This window comes from Anarrhichthys ocellatus, unplaced genomic scaffold (assembly GCF_004355925.1).
Source record: "Anarrhichthys ocellatus isolate YVR2014 unplaced genomic scaffold, GSC_Weel_1.0 scaffold108, whole genome shotgun sequence".
Taxonomy (NCBI): Eukaryota; Metazoa; Chordata; class Actinopteri; order Perciformes; family Anarhichadidae; genus Anarrhichthys; species Anarrhichthys ocellatus.
Window position 1 is genome coordinate 690,800 of NW_022280138.1, and position 17,222 is coordinate 708,021.

The 17,222-nt window shown below is 44.1% G+C and overlaps 1 protein-coding gene across 1 annotated transcript in view; it reads right to left on the reverse strand.

Moving 5' to 3' along the window:
- LOC116399314 (voltage-gated potassium channel subunit beta-2-like) overlaps positions 1-17,222 on the reverse strand; it is a 131,631-nt gene that overhangs the window by 13,601 nt on the left and 100,808 nt on the right. Inside the window, exons 12-14 of the mRNA XM_031876388.1 lie at positions 1,591-1,685; positions 920-1,040; positions 585-673 (exon numbers count right to left, since the gene is read on the reverse strand). Of these exons, the coding sequence (XP_031732248.1) occupies positions 585-673; positions 920-1,040; positions 1,591-1,685 (305 nt within the window). The remainder of the gene's footprint in view (positions 1-584; positions 674-919; positions 1,041-1,590; positions 1,686-17,222) is intronic.

A 17,222-nucleotide genomic window follows, 5' to 3' on the forward strand; every position in this document is an offset into this window, starting at 1 on the left:
AAACGAATGAAACGAAAAACGGCTTTTGAACTACTCAGACATGTTGATAAAGTTCAGGCAAAAAAAAAATAGCATAATCTATAGACCTATAGCTAAGAAGTTGGGGAAATGTGACTTGTTAGCATATGAGGTCCATTAGCTGTCTTGACTAATAGTGCTTGTGTTTCTTTCTTTCTTTTTGAGGTCACTGTGATACAAGAAAGAGGAGATGTTGGGTTGGGGCTTGGACTTGTGCATGGGATTGGGGTTAGTCAAAGCCTGTTTAGCTGGTGCAGACCTTGGAGATTTGAAGTGTAAAACACCCGACAATGCAATCAAGTATGGGAATTGAGGCTGTGGGTGAATATGACTTTGTTTTAACACCTCTTGGTTTACACATCGGTTTGAAGAGAGACAACAATGGATCACATATTTCTTTGGTTGGAACCAAGTAAACTTTACAACAGGTGTGAAAGTGACATAAAGCATTTCAAACACTGAGCCAAGCGTGTTTGGTACGATTTAATGATTTCTGTGGTTATGGAACTATAAACAATTTTATATAACATGAAGGGGTTACACTTGCTGCTTGTATGCTTTCTGACCTTTATTGCTCTGATATTCTCCATCAGTTGGTCAGTTCTGGAAGCTCCCAGCAGGACAGAGTTCACTCCCTCGTTTCTCAGGCACCATGCTGTGGGAATTTGCAGCACAGTAAGAAATTGTTGTGGTGAGGCAAAGAGTGAAGTCATTTGGATGACAACAAAGGCGAGGGAACAAGTTGTATTTGTGCAAGTGTAGTTATGTAGTTTATTTAATTCCCTAAGTATTTATGCACGTTGTGTGGCCCGCATGTTTTGTGAATGTGGTTTTCTCATTTGTAGGAGATATGGTAGGATATGAAAAGACAAATATACAGAGCAACACAGTTTTATTTTACCAATAGCCAGTTGGGGCAGAGTGCATCCTAGTCTCTCAGCAACTGCCTGCAACTCTTTTAGCTTCACCTGCTGACGGTGTCCCTCCTCACTCATGACCTTGTCCTTCATCCAGTGATGACCCTGTTGCAGACAGCACAATAGAGCTCAAGGCAACACAAGGATTCTGGTCGTGTACCCAACCCTGAATGCCACGAAAGATGATTTATGTCTTTTATTGGATTAAGCTGTATTTGTCACAAGAGGAGACTTAACTGTAAACTGCAGTTCTTAGATGAGGAAAACAACTACTTTTGGAGACTCAAGAAACTCTCGCTTTCAATTGGTTCAAGCCAATTTGATTGCCTAAAATTATCACTTTTAGAATGAGGTAGAAATGTCACAGATATCTCAGAACATAAACAAAAACTTCACCTAAAACCCAAAACTATCTGCATGGCTAAATATAATATTATATATATTTTGCAATATAAAATATTTGTAAAAAAATATATATTCAATGTTCAAATGTATTTGTTTGTTTTCTATTATGTTTACTTACTAAATGGCTTTTTTGTCCACATTGCGATCACTAGTAGGATTGGTTCAAGGGAAGTAGGTTAAAAGTAGAATTTTGTTCAGGGGGATGACACAATAGAATGACAATGAGAAGTGGGAAAAGTAAGAGTGTTACCTTAAGCGAGGCACGTGAATGAGAGGGGATGCCATTGTTATACTTCCCTGAGAGGATCCCACAGGCCAATGGAGACCATGCCATAGCTCCAATGCCTGCATTCCCAAAATAGGCCAAATCACACCCAAATTCATGCTGTGTTGTTCAATTACTTGTTCACAATTTATTGCTGTTTTACAATATGGGGGACTTGGAGGCTAGGATTCAAGCTGATAGATAAAATATAACAGTTCACAATAAATACATATTTTCCTCTTACCTGCAGTGCTCTTGTTGTGACTACACCATGTAGTTGAAACAAAATAATTGTGCCTACATGGGAGTTCAACAGCCGGATGTGGGTTAAAATCCCACCAAGCCCTACCAGACGTTAAATCGTACCGACAGTATGTGTGGTATTTAATCCAAACCCAACACTGGGGTCTCATTGGATGAGGTTCATAAGCACCACGGGGGATCTCTGTGGTACTGCCATGACGTCACTGAGACTATAAACATCAGCGCTACTACAGCTCTAGGTCATCCCACGCGATTCGATTTATATGTAAGGGGACACAAACAATGTTGATGCTTGAAAGAAAACCCTAGGAATAGTTCTACATTCGCTGGTCGAACAATAGACTATTTTGGATCCTGAAGGAGAAGCAGATAACTTGTCCCGTACTCCGCCAACTTTAACCTAAAGAAGGAAGATTCACAGAATCTTCAAAGGAAGAGAAGGATAATTTCTATGCTCTCTTCTCTTCCTATTCAAGTCGACATTTGCCAGTTGTAAGGAAGCAAATTCCCTTAACTTCCGAAGAATTCCCGCTGCCATACAGAAGATTAATCACCGCGTTTCACCAAACCAGTGAAGCTCCGGGTCCTGAATTGAATACAGAAATTCAAAGAAACACCGAAAGCAATCTCAAAGTAAGAGGCTTTTGTCTAGGCAAAGATAGGTCATAGTGTGTTTGTAATCTTATTAGTTTTGTTTTAAGTTTTAAATGTGTATTTGCTTCTGGAGGGATACTGCACTACTTGACTCACCTAGAATAGACTAATTATTTTGTTATTAGCTGTACCTTAGGCTACTTCAGTGTTAGCACTTTGGGAGTTTCTGCTTGTCTAAAGTAGGTGCGATTGATGCTACATCCATACTACTCCGTTTCTACTCAGTTTCTACTTGGAAGCAGAGTTGTCAAATAGAAACGATCTCCGTCCACACGGGAGTTTCAGCATCATTCTCGAGTTGATCTGCATCCACACGGCAGCCTTCGAAGGCGGACAGCACGTGATCATTAACGAAAACTGGGCATGCGCGTGACGGTGTAAACAGGAAGTGGATTGCTTGCTTAGTTAAAAAAAAATACGACAGAGTAATAAAGTAGTCTTTAATAATGAAAGGTTGTATTTGATACTTAAGATCTTCCTCTAAAATCTTCCTCTATAAACTCAAACAGACACAGTTCGTGGAAAGTTTTAGAAGTTTTATTTTTCAGATAAAGTTACAGCGCTGCAGGTCTATCTCTCTCTCTCTCACATCAGGGGATAAGCTGGGTCACCCAGCAGAAAAACAGGGACAGCATCTTCGCCCTCTATCAATTCTTTATGGCATGGGGGAATTGCTCCATCTTTTAGGGCACAACTCTAGCTCTGAACATCATGTAACATGTCCGAGTAGCTAGCTTCTAAGCTACTTTTAACATTACCGGCAATGGGCAAATGCTAACCATGATTAGCATTAGCGAATATAGTATATCTTCGTACATATTTTCATGCTTCATACAGACATACTTACAGACTAAGGTCTCTCAAGGCTACCAAATGGAAGAAGTAAAACGAAGCAGCGTGTCTTCTCATTAGAATCTAAAAACAACGAGGCACTAACTGTTGTTGTAACTCGTAGCTCTGAATAGCATTTACGGCTAACTGGCTTGGCCGCTCCATAGGGCTGATCACGCCGCTGGTCACGGCGCTCGCTAATCGCCCCAATAACAGCTGCTTCCTCCACAGAAATGCAGACTTTTACTGCACAACAGCTGCTAGCAGCAACGCTTCAAATTAGTTATCCATGTTGAAATGAATTACTGGTCGCCCTGGCTGTTTGTTTTCTTTCGGGTATGGGTCACGTGATAGTGAGTGTGACGAATCAGGGACGGAGACGTCATGGCTGCTAATAACCAATCCAGTAGCGAGCACGGGTGTGGGCTCATTTTTTCTAACACACATCCGTTTCCGACCGTCCACACGCAACCAAAACCCCGGAGTTTTCAAATACCTCCAACCTCGGGGGAGTTTTCAGACTCCTCCGTTTAGGGTGCTCCAAAACTCCGGCGTAGTGTGGCCGCTCAGTGTAAACGTAGCAAATACGGAGTAAAAACGGAGTAATGTGGACATGGCCTTAGTCTCACCTGGTCAATTGTGCTGCTAAGTGCCAGGGAGTGGCTTGCACTCCTGGCAGACAATGAGCAATCAGTAGATAGCTGTCCTTAAGCACTGCTGGAGGTTGGAAGCGTCAGGCGAACAAAGGCAACAGGGTGACTTTTTCAGGCAAAGACTTCTGAGCGTGTACTTGTGGGTCAGTATTCTGTTTCTATTCACTACTATGTGTTTGCATCCTATTTTTGTCTGCTCCTCTGTCCGGTGGTCACATAGAGATTGGGTCACACCCAGGTGCTGTGACCCCACTATTCTCATCGATCCCACTTTCTGAGCTCATGGCAAGCAAATGGTGGCAGGGGGCTCTGGAATTGCCAGTCGGCAGTGCCGAAAGCTGAGTTCATCTCAGGCTACGCTTCCTTGCTCTCCCTCAACTTTCTTGCTCGAACTGAGACCTGGATCACACCAGAAAACACTACCACACCCGCAGCTCTGTCAGATGTGTGCTCTTTCTCTCACACTCCCAGAGCTGCGAGGCGAGGTGGTGGTACTGGCCTGCTAATTTCCCCAAAATCTAAATACTCTCTTTTCTCTGTTGCCCAGTTCTGTGACTGTCCCTTATCCAGTCAAGCTCACTATTGCTGTTGTGTATCGCCCACCAGGCCCCCTTGGTGAGTTCCTGGAGGAGCTTGACACATTAGTTTCGCACTTCCATGACGATGGCTCCGCACTCATCCTGCTCGGCGACTTCAACATTCAGACTGATAACTTAGAACCTCTTCTTTCCTTCCTCTCCTCCTTTGACCTTTACCACTCCTCTTCTCCTCCTACCCACAAGGCCGCCAACCAGCTCAATCTTATCTTCACTAGACAGTGTTCTACTGCTAACCTGTCTGTCACTCCCCTCCAGTTCTCTGACCACTATTTCATGTCCTACTCCGTCTCCCTCTATCGACCCACATGGTTTCCACCAGTAGTCATCTCCGCTCCCTCTCCCCCGCTGATTTTTCCTCTTCTGTTACCCCGGCCCTCCCTGACCCTGAATCCTTCTCTCTCCTATCCCCTGATACTGCTACTGATCTTTTCCTCTCCACCCTTTCCTCTTCTTTGGACAACCTCTGTCCCTTCACTTCCAGGCCTGCACAGCCAACTCCACCTGCCCCATGGCTGTCAGACTCAGTGCGTACTGATAGACGGAGCCTAAGACAGGCTAAGCGTAAATGCAGAAAAGGCAAACTCCCGGAGGACCTTCTTAACTTCCAATCTCTTCTTTCCACATTTTCCTGCTCTCTATCTACTTCTAAAGCTGCTTTCTTCTGCTCTAAAATCCTAACCTCTGCTTCCAATCCTAAAAAACTCTTCGAAACTTTCTCTTCACTCCTCCAACCCCCACCCCCTCCTCCTACTTCCTCCCTTCTCCCTAATAATTTCGCCAATTTTTTTGACAAGGTAAATGACATCAGATCCTCCTTCTCTCAGCCCCCCTCTTCCTGTCCACCCTCTCCCTCTCTACCCTCTCCAGATCTTCCCCCTCAGCTCTCCCTCCCCTCTCCATGCCCCATCTTACCCTATCTTGCTCCCCTCTCCCCCAACGAGGTCCTCAACCTTGTTACATATAACCGCCCCACCACATGCTCCCTTGACCCGATCCCCTTCCCTCTTCTTCAGTCTATTGCGACTGAACTCCTTCCTTTCCTCACCCAACTTATCATCACATCTCTTGTTTCAGGATGCTTTCCCACAGCTTTCAAGAGTGCCAGAGTCACCCCCCTTCTGAAGAAACCATCACTTGACTCCTCTGATGTCAAGAACTTGAGACCAGTTTATCTTCTACCCTTTCTATCCAAAACACTTGAACGTGCTGTCTTTAACCAACTGTCTTCCTACCTCCACCAGAACAGCCTCTTGGACCAGTCCGGGTTCAAGGTGGCTCACTCGACAGAGACAGCCCTCCTTGCGGTGACAGCCGCTTCACACCGCAAGAGCGAAGTCTCTCTCCTCCTGATTCTGTCCTGTTATGCCAATGACACCCAGCTGGTCTTGTCATTTCCCCCCGGTGACACTCAAGTGGAGGCACGCATTTCTGCGTGCTTGGCTGACATCTCGAAGTGGATGGTGACACACCACCTGAAGCTCAACCTGGACAAAACCGAGCTACTGTTCCTCCCGGGGAAGGGTTGCCTGCACCGAGACCTGTCCATCACCATTGATGATACCGTGGTGATGCCAACTCGGACTGCGAGTAACCTGGGTGTGACCCTGGATGACCAACTGTCGTTCTCAGCAAATGTTGCATCGGTTACACGCTCCTGCAGATTCCTGCTCTACAACATCAGGAGGATTCGCCCCTTCCTCAATGACAAGATGGCGCAGGTGCTCATCCAGGCTCTTGTCATCTCCCGCCTGGACTACTGCAACTCACTACTTGCCGGAGCCCCGGCGTCGGCCATCAGACCTCTGGAGCTTGTCCAGAAAGCTGCAGCTGGTCTAGTGTTCAACCGCCCCAAGTTCTCCCACACAACTTGCCTTCTCCGTTCTCTACACTGGTTCCCTGTAAGAGCTCACATCCAGTTTAAGACTCTGGTGCTAGCCTACAGGGCAGTGAAAGGAACAGCTCCTTCCTATCTCCAGGCCATGGTCAAGCCCTACACCCCCGCCCGACCACTTCACTCTGCTGCCTCGGGGCAATTGGTTGCCCCGTCGCTCAGAGGCCCCTGCGGCCGATCGACCCGGTCACGGCTTTTTTCTGTCCTGGCCCGACAGTGGTGAAATCAACTGCCCATCTTTCGGTGCAGGCTGAAAACTCACCTCTTCAAGAAGTATTACACTGAGCCTTCCACTTATTGTATTCATATTAGTTTGTTGCACTTATTGTATTCGTTCGTCTCTGTACTTTTGCTCTGGTTTATACTCTTAGATGCTTGTTTAAAAAAGGAGATGCACTTATGACTTCTGATGACTAGTAGTTCTCTTGAATACCTATGTTGAATACACTTATTGTAAGTCGCTTTGGATAAAATCGTCTGCTAAATGACTGTAATGTAAGTTTAACTGTACTGTTAACGTGTTGTGTATTTTTACGGACTGCCGAGTTCCACTAGTGCTGTGTAAAAATTACTGTTGTGTTGTTTCTATGGTGTTTTAAGAGTGATATTCCAATGCGGCTATTATAGTGCTGTGTTTTAGATGAGCCACCGCAAGTAAAGTTAGTAAACTGTACTTTATCAGTTACAAGTCCAGTGACACGGCTGCCGAATCTTAGTTTGCCCATTGGGTTTTCTGTGTGATAAAGTAACAGTTGCTGTATTGAGTGATTGAGGATCTGCATTTTTTTTAATGTTTTTCTTCTCCCTATTATTTAAACTAACACACACACATGTACACCTACTCACACACACAAATAGGCTGTGCTGTTGCACGTGGTATTTAACCGTGGCCTCTATTTTGTGCCTCATTGCTGCGTTAAACATCGTGGCCTTACCGCCATTTTTGTAGTTTTGCGTAGCGTAATCACACACGAGACTACGTCCACCATTTTGGCTCGATCCTCGCTTGAACCGGAAGTTGTTCTGCGCCACCATATTGACGCCCGTCCCAAAGCTCTTATTTAGCTCTGAGGAGAGAGAAGGGATCTCCGAGGAGCCATGAGCGAGGACCCACGAGAACAGACTTCCAGGAAGTCTTTTAACGGCCGACACGCCCCCTCATTGTTCATCGGTCATGTGATTGGACGCTGCAGCCGATCGGAGTGATGAGATTTTTTTCAACATGTAAACAGTGAAGACAGATCACAGAATAAACTCGAGCTTTATATTTGATTCGTTTACTGATTCAACATCTGGTTTAAATAAATGTTCATTGTAGACTGAACAACAAATGGACCACAAACAACTTACTTCATTATTAGAAAGATTTGTGTTTTCATGATCTGAACTTTTATTATGGAAACAATTAAAGTCAGAGGGAACTGCAGAGACGAAACACACATACATACATATATACGTGTATATATACATATATATACACATATACATACATATACATACATATATACATATATATATACATATACACATATACATACATATATACATATACATATATACATATACATGTGTATATATATACATATACACATATACATACATATATACATATACATATATACATATACATGTGTATATATATACATATACATATATATATATGTATGTATATATATATATATATATATATGTATGTATATATATATATGTATATATGTATATATATATGTATATATGTATATATGTGTATATATGTATATATGTATGTGTATATATATATATGTATATATATATATGTATATATATGTATATATGTATATATGTGTATATACATACATATATATGTATACGTATATATATATATGTATACGTATATATATATATACGTATATATATATATATATATATATGTATACGTGTATATATATACACACACACACACACACACAACAGCATGTGAAATTGATTGTCAGTGTTGCTTCCTAAGTGGGCAGTTTGATTTCACAGAAGTGTGATTGACTTGGAGTTACATTGTGTTGTTTAAGTGTTACCTTTATTTTTTTGAGCAGTATATATATAGTAATATGAGAGAGAGCTGGAGAGACGAAACACTTTTTACATCATTTATCATCATTTCATTCAGTCACGTGAGGCTGTTCATTCCTGATTGTCGGGTTTGATGAGTTTTATCATTTAAGAGAAACAATAATCATATTCTGGGTTATTGTTGGAATGCTGTTAAGCATTCCAACTATTGTTCTTCGAATCTTTATTCCTCTTTATATTATTTTTCTATTTCTTCCGTACGCTTTTTGAAACTCTTCTGCTCCTTCATATTTTAAGCTACAGAAACCGTTCAACTATCAAAATGTTCAGCTCTTTCAGCTCATGTCTGCTATGACGTTTCATATTTCTAACCTTTAAACTTTTTGAATTATTAAGCTTTTTGCAACTTTTTTTTGAATGGGATGTCTATGGAGAACATTTTCAAATCCTCTTAAACTTTTTCAACTTTCAAATCCTTCTACTACTACGGCTATTAGTACAACTGCTACTAGTACTACTACTACTGCTACTTCTTCTACTGCCATTACTATTACGACTATAACTACTTCTACTACTACTACTGTTATATTAAATACTACGACCAATACTACGACTACTGATACTACTACTTCTACTACTTCTTCTAATTACCAATACTTCTACTACTACTAATACTTCTACTACAACTTCTACTACTACAAATATCACTACAGGACTTTTCCCTTTCAAAATGTTCAGCTCTTTCAAGAGAGGGGTGCTTTGACTTTTCATATTTGTAATCTTTTAACTTTTTGAATTAAGCTTTTTGCAATTTTCTTTTGAATGGGATCTCTATGGAGAATATCTTCAAATCCTGTTAAACTTCTTCAACTTTCAAAGCCTTCTCCTTCCTCATACTTTCAGCTACAGACACCACAGTGAGACATTTCAACTAGAAGGGTTTTCAGCAGTGCAGTTTAAATGCTTTCAAGCTTCAACATTTTTCACACAGGTAGTCTCCCATTTCTTAATTTTCAGCAATTTTTTTTAAAATTAATTTCAGCTTTCAGCATTCCAACGCATTTTCAGCAGGAAATGCATTTTCTAGTTCGTATTATTAGTTACTATTATTAAGTACAGTGATCATGTGAACACACACAAACTTATCAAAAGTCTCTCCAGCTGTTGAAGCCGACTGACAGCTGATCCAGCTGTGATCATCAGCCACCGTCATCAGAAACAGTCGTCGCTTCATGTGACACAACTGAGGAAAGGACATCTCATGTCTCTTAAAAGATATTTCCTTGTTCCTCTCTCCTCGCATGGTTTCCTCCATGCATCCCTGGTGGGAGGGACTAAGACGCAAGGTGTAGGAGCCATTAGTTACGTCTGTGCATTATATGTTTGAATTAGGAGCCTATCTTAGGTTGACCACGGGTGGCAGTGTGGAGTATTGTGACAGGTAATTTATATATGGGGCACAGGTGCAACTGACAGGTAATTAGGCATGGGTGACGGGGAAATCGCACGGTTTTTACCGCAAGTCAGACACACCAGAGGGAGACCAGGACTATCCTATTGTATATGTGAACACTAATTAAACGGGAACCTCACCCAAAAGAGTGAAACGCCTGGAATCCTTTTGTTGTAGCGAGTAAAGAACAGGATCTTCTCCCGCACCCAGCCGAGTGGCTAGTTGCTGGAATCAGTCACTACACAAGGAAAGGACCCAAGTGAGGGAAACGGGGATGCAATTAAGAGACTTGGGATGTACCCTTAGAGACGGCTGCCATCACGGCTGCCATTTTGGTACACACATCCTCCCCACATGATTGTTTGTTGATTTTAGATAGTATGCTTATAATTGTATAGTAGTTGTTAGTTTATAATATTATTGACTTGATTGTCTTGTTAGGCGTAAATAAACTGTTACACTTAAAGAGCAGCTTTCTGTGATTACTTTGTGTATTGTGATAACAGCTGGATATTGTAGCCTGTGTTCACTCTTAATAGTACTTTGATTATTGATATTTTGAGTGAACACCAATTGAGAGACTTAATTCATTGTTTGGTTATTGGTAACCCGTTATTAATATATGTTAATAATGTTATGGGTATTAATAATTGTATTAATGTCAATAATTTAGTTTTCATACTTGCTGATAACCAAACATGCTCCTGCCAGATCCCAACAGTTTATTAATCTAGATTGTTTTTGTGTGAGTTGCCCAGTTTTGGAGATACCAGCCATAGAGATGTCTGCCTTCTTTCCAATGCGATGGGACTATTTGTGGTTGGCTGTGGCTCAGAGACGATAAAGCAGGTTGTCTTCCAATCTGAAGATCTGTAGTTTGATCCCCTGCTCCTCCAATCCATGACAATGTGTCCTTGGGCCAGACACTAAACTTGTTCCCAAGGCTGTGCCGTAGGTGTATGAATGGGAATTTGTTCAGTCCTGATAGACAGGTGGCACCTTCAATTTGGTGTTTGAATGGGCAAATGATAACATGTACTGTAAAGTGCTTTGTGTGGTCGGAAGACGAGGAAGGCCAGGGGTATTCAACCAGGGGTATTCAATTAAAATTCCAAAAGGTCCAGATTGAGAAAATCTCCTCGTGCAAAGGTCCGGAACATTACCCAGTGGTGGGCCGTCAGGGCCTGCAAAGCCTTCTCTGCTGGCCTAAACAGAATCACAAAGTTATAGCTATTTTATAATTTAATATTTTTTCTTAAATACACTACATGTATTATAATTTATAAAAATATTTTTCCCATTATCTTATTTTCTGATTGCACAGCTACTGTGTTCCTCAGTTGCTCTGCTTCCAGTGCAGCTTGTTTTAAGTAGAGCTTTTATCCAATCAGATTTCAACTCTGTGTCTCTAGGTAAGAAGAAAGGCCAGAGACCTGCAGACTCACAAGTGAATCCCTTTGCACTTTAAGTGAATGGGGACGATATTGTTGATTGTCATAGTGTTCAACCAATCAGATCTTCAGTTTGACATGTTGGGCGCATTCTTTGATGTGCCAGAGCCTGCTAGTTGGCCTAGCCATACGTGATTGGTCAGTGGGCTAGCCTCACTTACTTTCTTTTTGGATATGGTTTGTGCTGACTACTTTAAACCACTCTATTTCTTTAATCCTGTCCGCTCGCTCTCCTTGCTCTTCATTTCTACATACAATCAACAAGTTTCCATCTTTCAAAACTTTCCCCATGAGAATATCTCCAATCTGATTTTTTAAAACTGTGGTTAGTTTCACCGGGCTCATGGTGGAAACCCCTCTCTCTTCTCCAAACCTCAGAAAGATTTTAAACTCCAAACCGTCTGGATCCTCCAGCACAATCTAATACTCCTGATCGTCTTCGCGCCAGTCGCGACAAAATTACCACCTCTTTTCACACTCCTTTTCTCAATACCTAAGCTAATCTCCATACTGTTATCACTCTCTACCAAGTCAGAGTCTCCCCAATCTGGGCCATTCACAACACAGTTGTGCCGACCTGCCACAGTTTTCTTCATGTCATTATGTTTCACCATTCTGGAAACTTCTCTTTTTCGACTTCCAACTGACAGATGTGCCTTGCTGACAGAAACATCTGTCAAGTTCCTCTGACTGTTTTGTTGTGTAGTTTTCACCATCCAACTTCTCCGACCTCTGCAGCTCTCTTCCTCCTAGCTCCAAAACCCGTGCCCTAAACTAACTTAATTGTGTGATATTTATTAGTACAAGCGGCAAATTTGCTGCTGTACATTTAAACGTGCATAGCTCGCTCCATCTTTTAGCAACTTCTCACTTAATCTAACAGTTGTTTACACGTTGTTCAGTTCTGCTAACTACCGTATTTTAGTTTATCAGCTAGCAATGGCTTCACTATCTACCTCTCTTGCACAGTGTATCTCATGTTTAGTCATTCCTCTGCCTCCCTTAAGGATAATGGTACATGTAATAAATGCAGTGGTGGGCCGTCAGGGCCAGCAAGGCCTTCTCTGCTGGCCTAGACAGAATCACAAAGTTATAGCTATTTTATCATTTTTCATAAATACACTACATGTATTAAAAATTTTTTTCCCATTAGCCTATTTTCTCATTGCACAGCTACTTTCTTCCTCAGTTGCTCTGCTTCCAGTGCAGCTTGTTTTAAGTAGAGCTTTTATCCAATCAGATTTCACCTCTGTGTCTCTAGGTAAGAAGAGAGGCCCGAGGCCTGCAGACTCACAAGTGAATCCCTTTGCAGTTTAAGTGAATGGGGACGATATTGTTGATTGTCATAGTCTTTAACCAATCAGATTTTTAGTTTGACATGTTGGGCGTATTCTTTGACGTGTCAGAGCCTTCTAGCTGGCCTAACCATACGTGATTAGTCAGTGGGCTAGCCTGACATGTTGGGCGGTGACAATCCCAAAATCTGCTGCCTCTGTCGAGCGGACATTTTCAGCCCTCAAACGCATTAAAACCTATCCAAAAAATACAACTGGGGAGGCTCGACTGTCTTCACTTGCGTCCATGAATCGAGAAGGACTTCTTACTGGAACTAAAACGCACGGATGTACTGAACAACCATGAGATTAAACTCTTTGTTAACGAAGAAAGGAGCATGGACTTTGTCTTTAAATAGTGAACAGCAGCTCTGGTAAGTTAAATGCGTTTGTTTTTACATCTGCAGTAGCTTTAATATGCTTGTTTATATATTATTATTTGTACAACTTGTTTTTATGAAGATTTTTGTTTGGTTTTATATGTGATAGGAACCATTGTTACATCCAATGTTGCTCTGGGGACATATTTAGCAGGTGCCAGTGTTGCCAACTTGGCGACTCTCTCGCTAAATCTGGCGACTTTCCAAACCCTCATGGCGACTTTTTTTTGTCAAAAGCTACTAGTGACAAATCTAGCCACTTGTTCTGGTGTTGTTGGAGACTGTTGTGGTGTTTTGACTCGTGAAAGCACGTACGTTCTGCACTGTCGTGAACGAGCAGCGGGAGCTGCCGCAAGCTGCCGTGAGCACCTCCTCCGCCCCAAAGCACACACAGGCGCAGCAGTCCCAGCTGCAGTCAGAGCAGAGAGGAGACGCACTCTATGTATAGGTGTTGGCTTCATTTTGACACGAAACAAATAATAACCGTAGCTGTGTTTCAGCTGCAGGACAGCAGTGAAGGCCCAGGTATAAAATGCACGGCCTGCCACTGCATTACAATAAAATCTAACTTGCGCTATTTAGTGCCATATATATATATTCAAGAAGCCTAGCAGTAGTAGCAACGTCTCTGTGTAGTCAACAAATACAACAACAAATCAAATAAAGAAAGTACACATTAATTATATTTTAACAATTATTCTCAGTTTTTAAATTTAACTGGATGGATTTTAAATAATACATAGAAATACATAAATAAATGTCCTCTCATTTAAAAATATTAAAAATAATAATTTTTGAAAAAGTTGCATCTTAAAAGAAAGTGCTTGATTTTAGAAAAATGAATGAAAATGAAAAATGAAAGAGTGTGGCTGGAGTTAACTTTTTTCTTCTCTTTTGTTAAAACCATTTCACATCATAACGGTCCCAGTCAACTTTATAATAAACAATCTCTACACATCTCAACATCTTGCCCTCAGTTCAGATTGGAGTGAGTATGTTTGCTCAAAAGATTTGTTTAGTCTCGTTGTGGCGTTTCACATTGGCGCATTAAATAATGGCCACGATATCTGAACATATGAGACAGAGTGGTTCTATTTCATCCTTACTGACCGCCAGAGGCAGTGCTTACACTGTGCTTACACTGGATATCTTCCGTCTCGTGCATGCGCAGGTCGAATATTTATACCAACAAAGTCACCTGTGACCTCGGATGACCCCCGTCGTCTATAAGTTCCGGTGTCATCCTGAGTTCAGTCCTTTTTTATCTTCTCGCTACGCAGGTTAGCTACCATGGTAGCATAAACAAAGATGTGTCTACGATCAAGACATATTAGAGCTTGTCGCTGTAGCCTTGTGACCACCGGTCGGAGTTGCGGATCTCTCGCCCTCCAAAGGCTGCGACAAGCTGTCCCTCTTCGGAGGGAGCGGTGTGTTCGCTGTTCGGACATCGAGCCCGAGACAGTCCTCATGCTTGCCCTCGCAGCTTCTCTGCAGCAGGCTACTTCGACGCTTCCACCTCCAGCCTCAGTGATGCTTCATTGCAGGCGTTTGCGCTCATGTCGAGGGAACTTGGATGTATGATGTCCACCCTGGTCCTGGCTGGCGCAGTTACCCCTATCTGAGACATGTAGGAGGACCCTCCGTACTGTCCCAGTGGAACCTGGTGAGCTGTTCGAGTCAGCTGCTATACAGGTGAAGCTGTTGAAGCTAGCCAGACCAGACAGCAGTTCTCTGGTCTTCGCAGGGACATGCCTGCACCCCGCAGACCTAGGGGTCCCACTTTGGCCCCACAAGGCCGTTTTTTTTTTCAGCCTCCAGCTTACCCTTTTAGCCGCCACAGGCCTCAGCGTCCTGCTGAGAGGCCAGACCGCTACCCATACAACCCTACCTACGTCCCCCCCCCCCAGACAACCTCCGAACTTGGGGACTATCAGCCCTCCCCCAAAAGCCTCCAGAGGCAGGGGGCCAGGAGATGTCTCCGGGCCGGCTGTCGGGGTTTTTCCTCCCAGCAGCAGATTTCCAAGGGAGAGTGGTTCACGTCTATCGACGCCTATTCCCATGTTCCCATGGTGCATCACCACAGGCAGTTTCTACGTTTCGCCTTTTAAGGCCGCCACTTTCAGTCCAGGGTGCTTCCATTTGGAGTCTCCCATCTCCCCATGGGTGTTCACAAGGTGTATTACTGCTGTCCTTTCCCCCTGCAATCACAGGGCGTGAACATACTGCCGTACTTAGACGACTGGCTGACCTGGGCGCCATCCCGGCTTCAGGCGCCACAGGACACTGCTCGCCTTCTCTCACGTGGCCCGGTGAGCCTCAGGGTGAACATGGAGAGGAGCTACCTGAGCCCTTCTCAGAGCATAACCTTCATTAGTGTGGCCCTATGAGGGCCTGTCTGTCGCCCCAGCATGTGGACAACAACCCCCACAACCTCTCCACCTTCCGAGGGGGCAGACGGTTGCACTACATCCTTTTCTCCGACTATTGGGTAAACTGACAGCTGCCTCAACTGTCGTTCCCTTGGGTTTGCAGATGGCTGAACAGCCTTCACTTGGATGCCAAGTGGCACAGATACAGGGCAATAATATTATCAAAACAGTGCCTACTCACTCTATCCCCATGGAGGGAGAGTGCATATCTGGCAAACAGTGTCCCCATGGGCTCGGCTCCATTCCACCGGGAGATTGTCACAACAGATACCTGCCTCTCAAGGCGGGGTGCAGTGTGACAGAACAGGACAGCTTGGGGGCAGTTGTCTGCTCAAAGACCGCAGGGGCAGGTCAAGGTTCTAGAGCTAGCGCTCAAGCACTTCCTTCCATGTTTGAAGGGAAAGCATGTGCTTGTCCGGTTGGACAACACCTCTGCTGTGATTTCACAAACTATCAATGGGGCACCAGATCTGCAGAAGTTGCTACAGGGATCACCGTGCCCTTCTGACTTGGGAGGCCCCTCGCCTGACCAGCCTGTGGGCAATGTACCCACCAGGAGAACAGAACCAGGTTGTGGTTTTCCTGTTCCATCACAAGCCTCCACCGTGAGAGTGGCGGCTGCATCCAGACGTCTCGACCCACTGCCCCCACTGGGTCTCCCTGACGGAGAGGACCAGTCCTCTGGGTCAAGATGCCCTGGCTCACACGTGGCCAGAGGATCTTCTTTATGCCTTTCCACCATTCCCTCTGATTTTGCTAAACGCTTGTCAGAGTTCTTCCCCGACAGGAGGGATCTCCTGTCGCAACTAGAAGGCCTTCAACTATGGGTCACGGGAGGGCCCGACCGGATGCTGAGTGGCTGCATAGAACCAGTCAGACTGACTATTCTGAATGCCAGCGCGCGATCTACCTGCCTGCAGTACAAAAACAGGTGGAAGCTGTTCTCTGACTGGTGTGCGGCTCAGAACAAGGTCCCAGTACAGCGCCCCATGCCTGCTGTACTGAGTTTCTACAGTCCCTCCTAGATAAGGGCCGGTCTCTCCTGCATGGGACCTACCCTTGGTACTGGACACCTTATGCTTGTCTCCTTTTGAACCCCTGTCACAGGCGGAGCCGAGATGGCTATCAGCAAAACGTTTTTTCTCCTTGCTGTCAATTCAGCTCAATGTGGGGGCGGGCTGCATGCCCTGTCGGTGAAAGAATCATGTCTGAGGTGGAACTCAGATGGCTTGGGTGTCACTTTGTGGCCTAATGCAGTGTTTCTCCCAAGGGTGTTGATACGTTCACATATCAACCAGCCTATCCAGCTGGCAAAGTTGACCCCCCCCCCCATCGGGAGAGGAGAGGTCAAGGCTGCTGTGCCCAGTGTGGGCCCTCAGAGCTTATGTGGAAGCCACCGCCTGCATACGGCGGTCGGAGTAGCTCTTTGTCAGTTATGGTGAGCCTAAGAAGGGCTGTGCTCCTTCTAAAAAACAGCGCCTATCCCACTGGATAGTGGAGGCCATTGCCTATACATACAAGGCGAGCGACTGCGCTCGGCCATCCGGGGTGAAGGGTCACTCTACCAAGAGTGTCTCCACGTCAAGGGCAGCCCTGAGAGGTGTGCCTGTGGAGGATATATGTGCTGCGGCC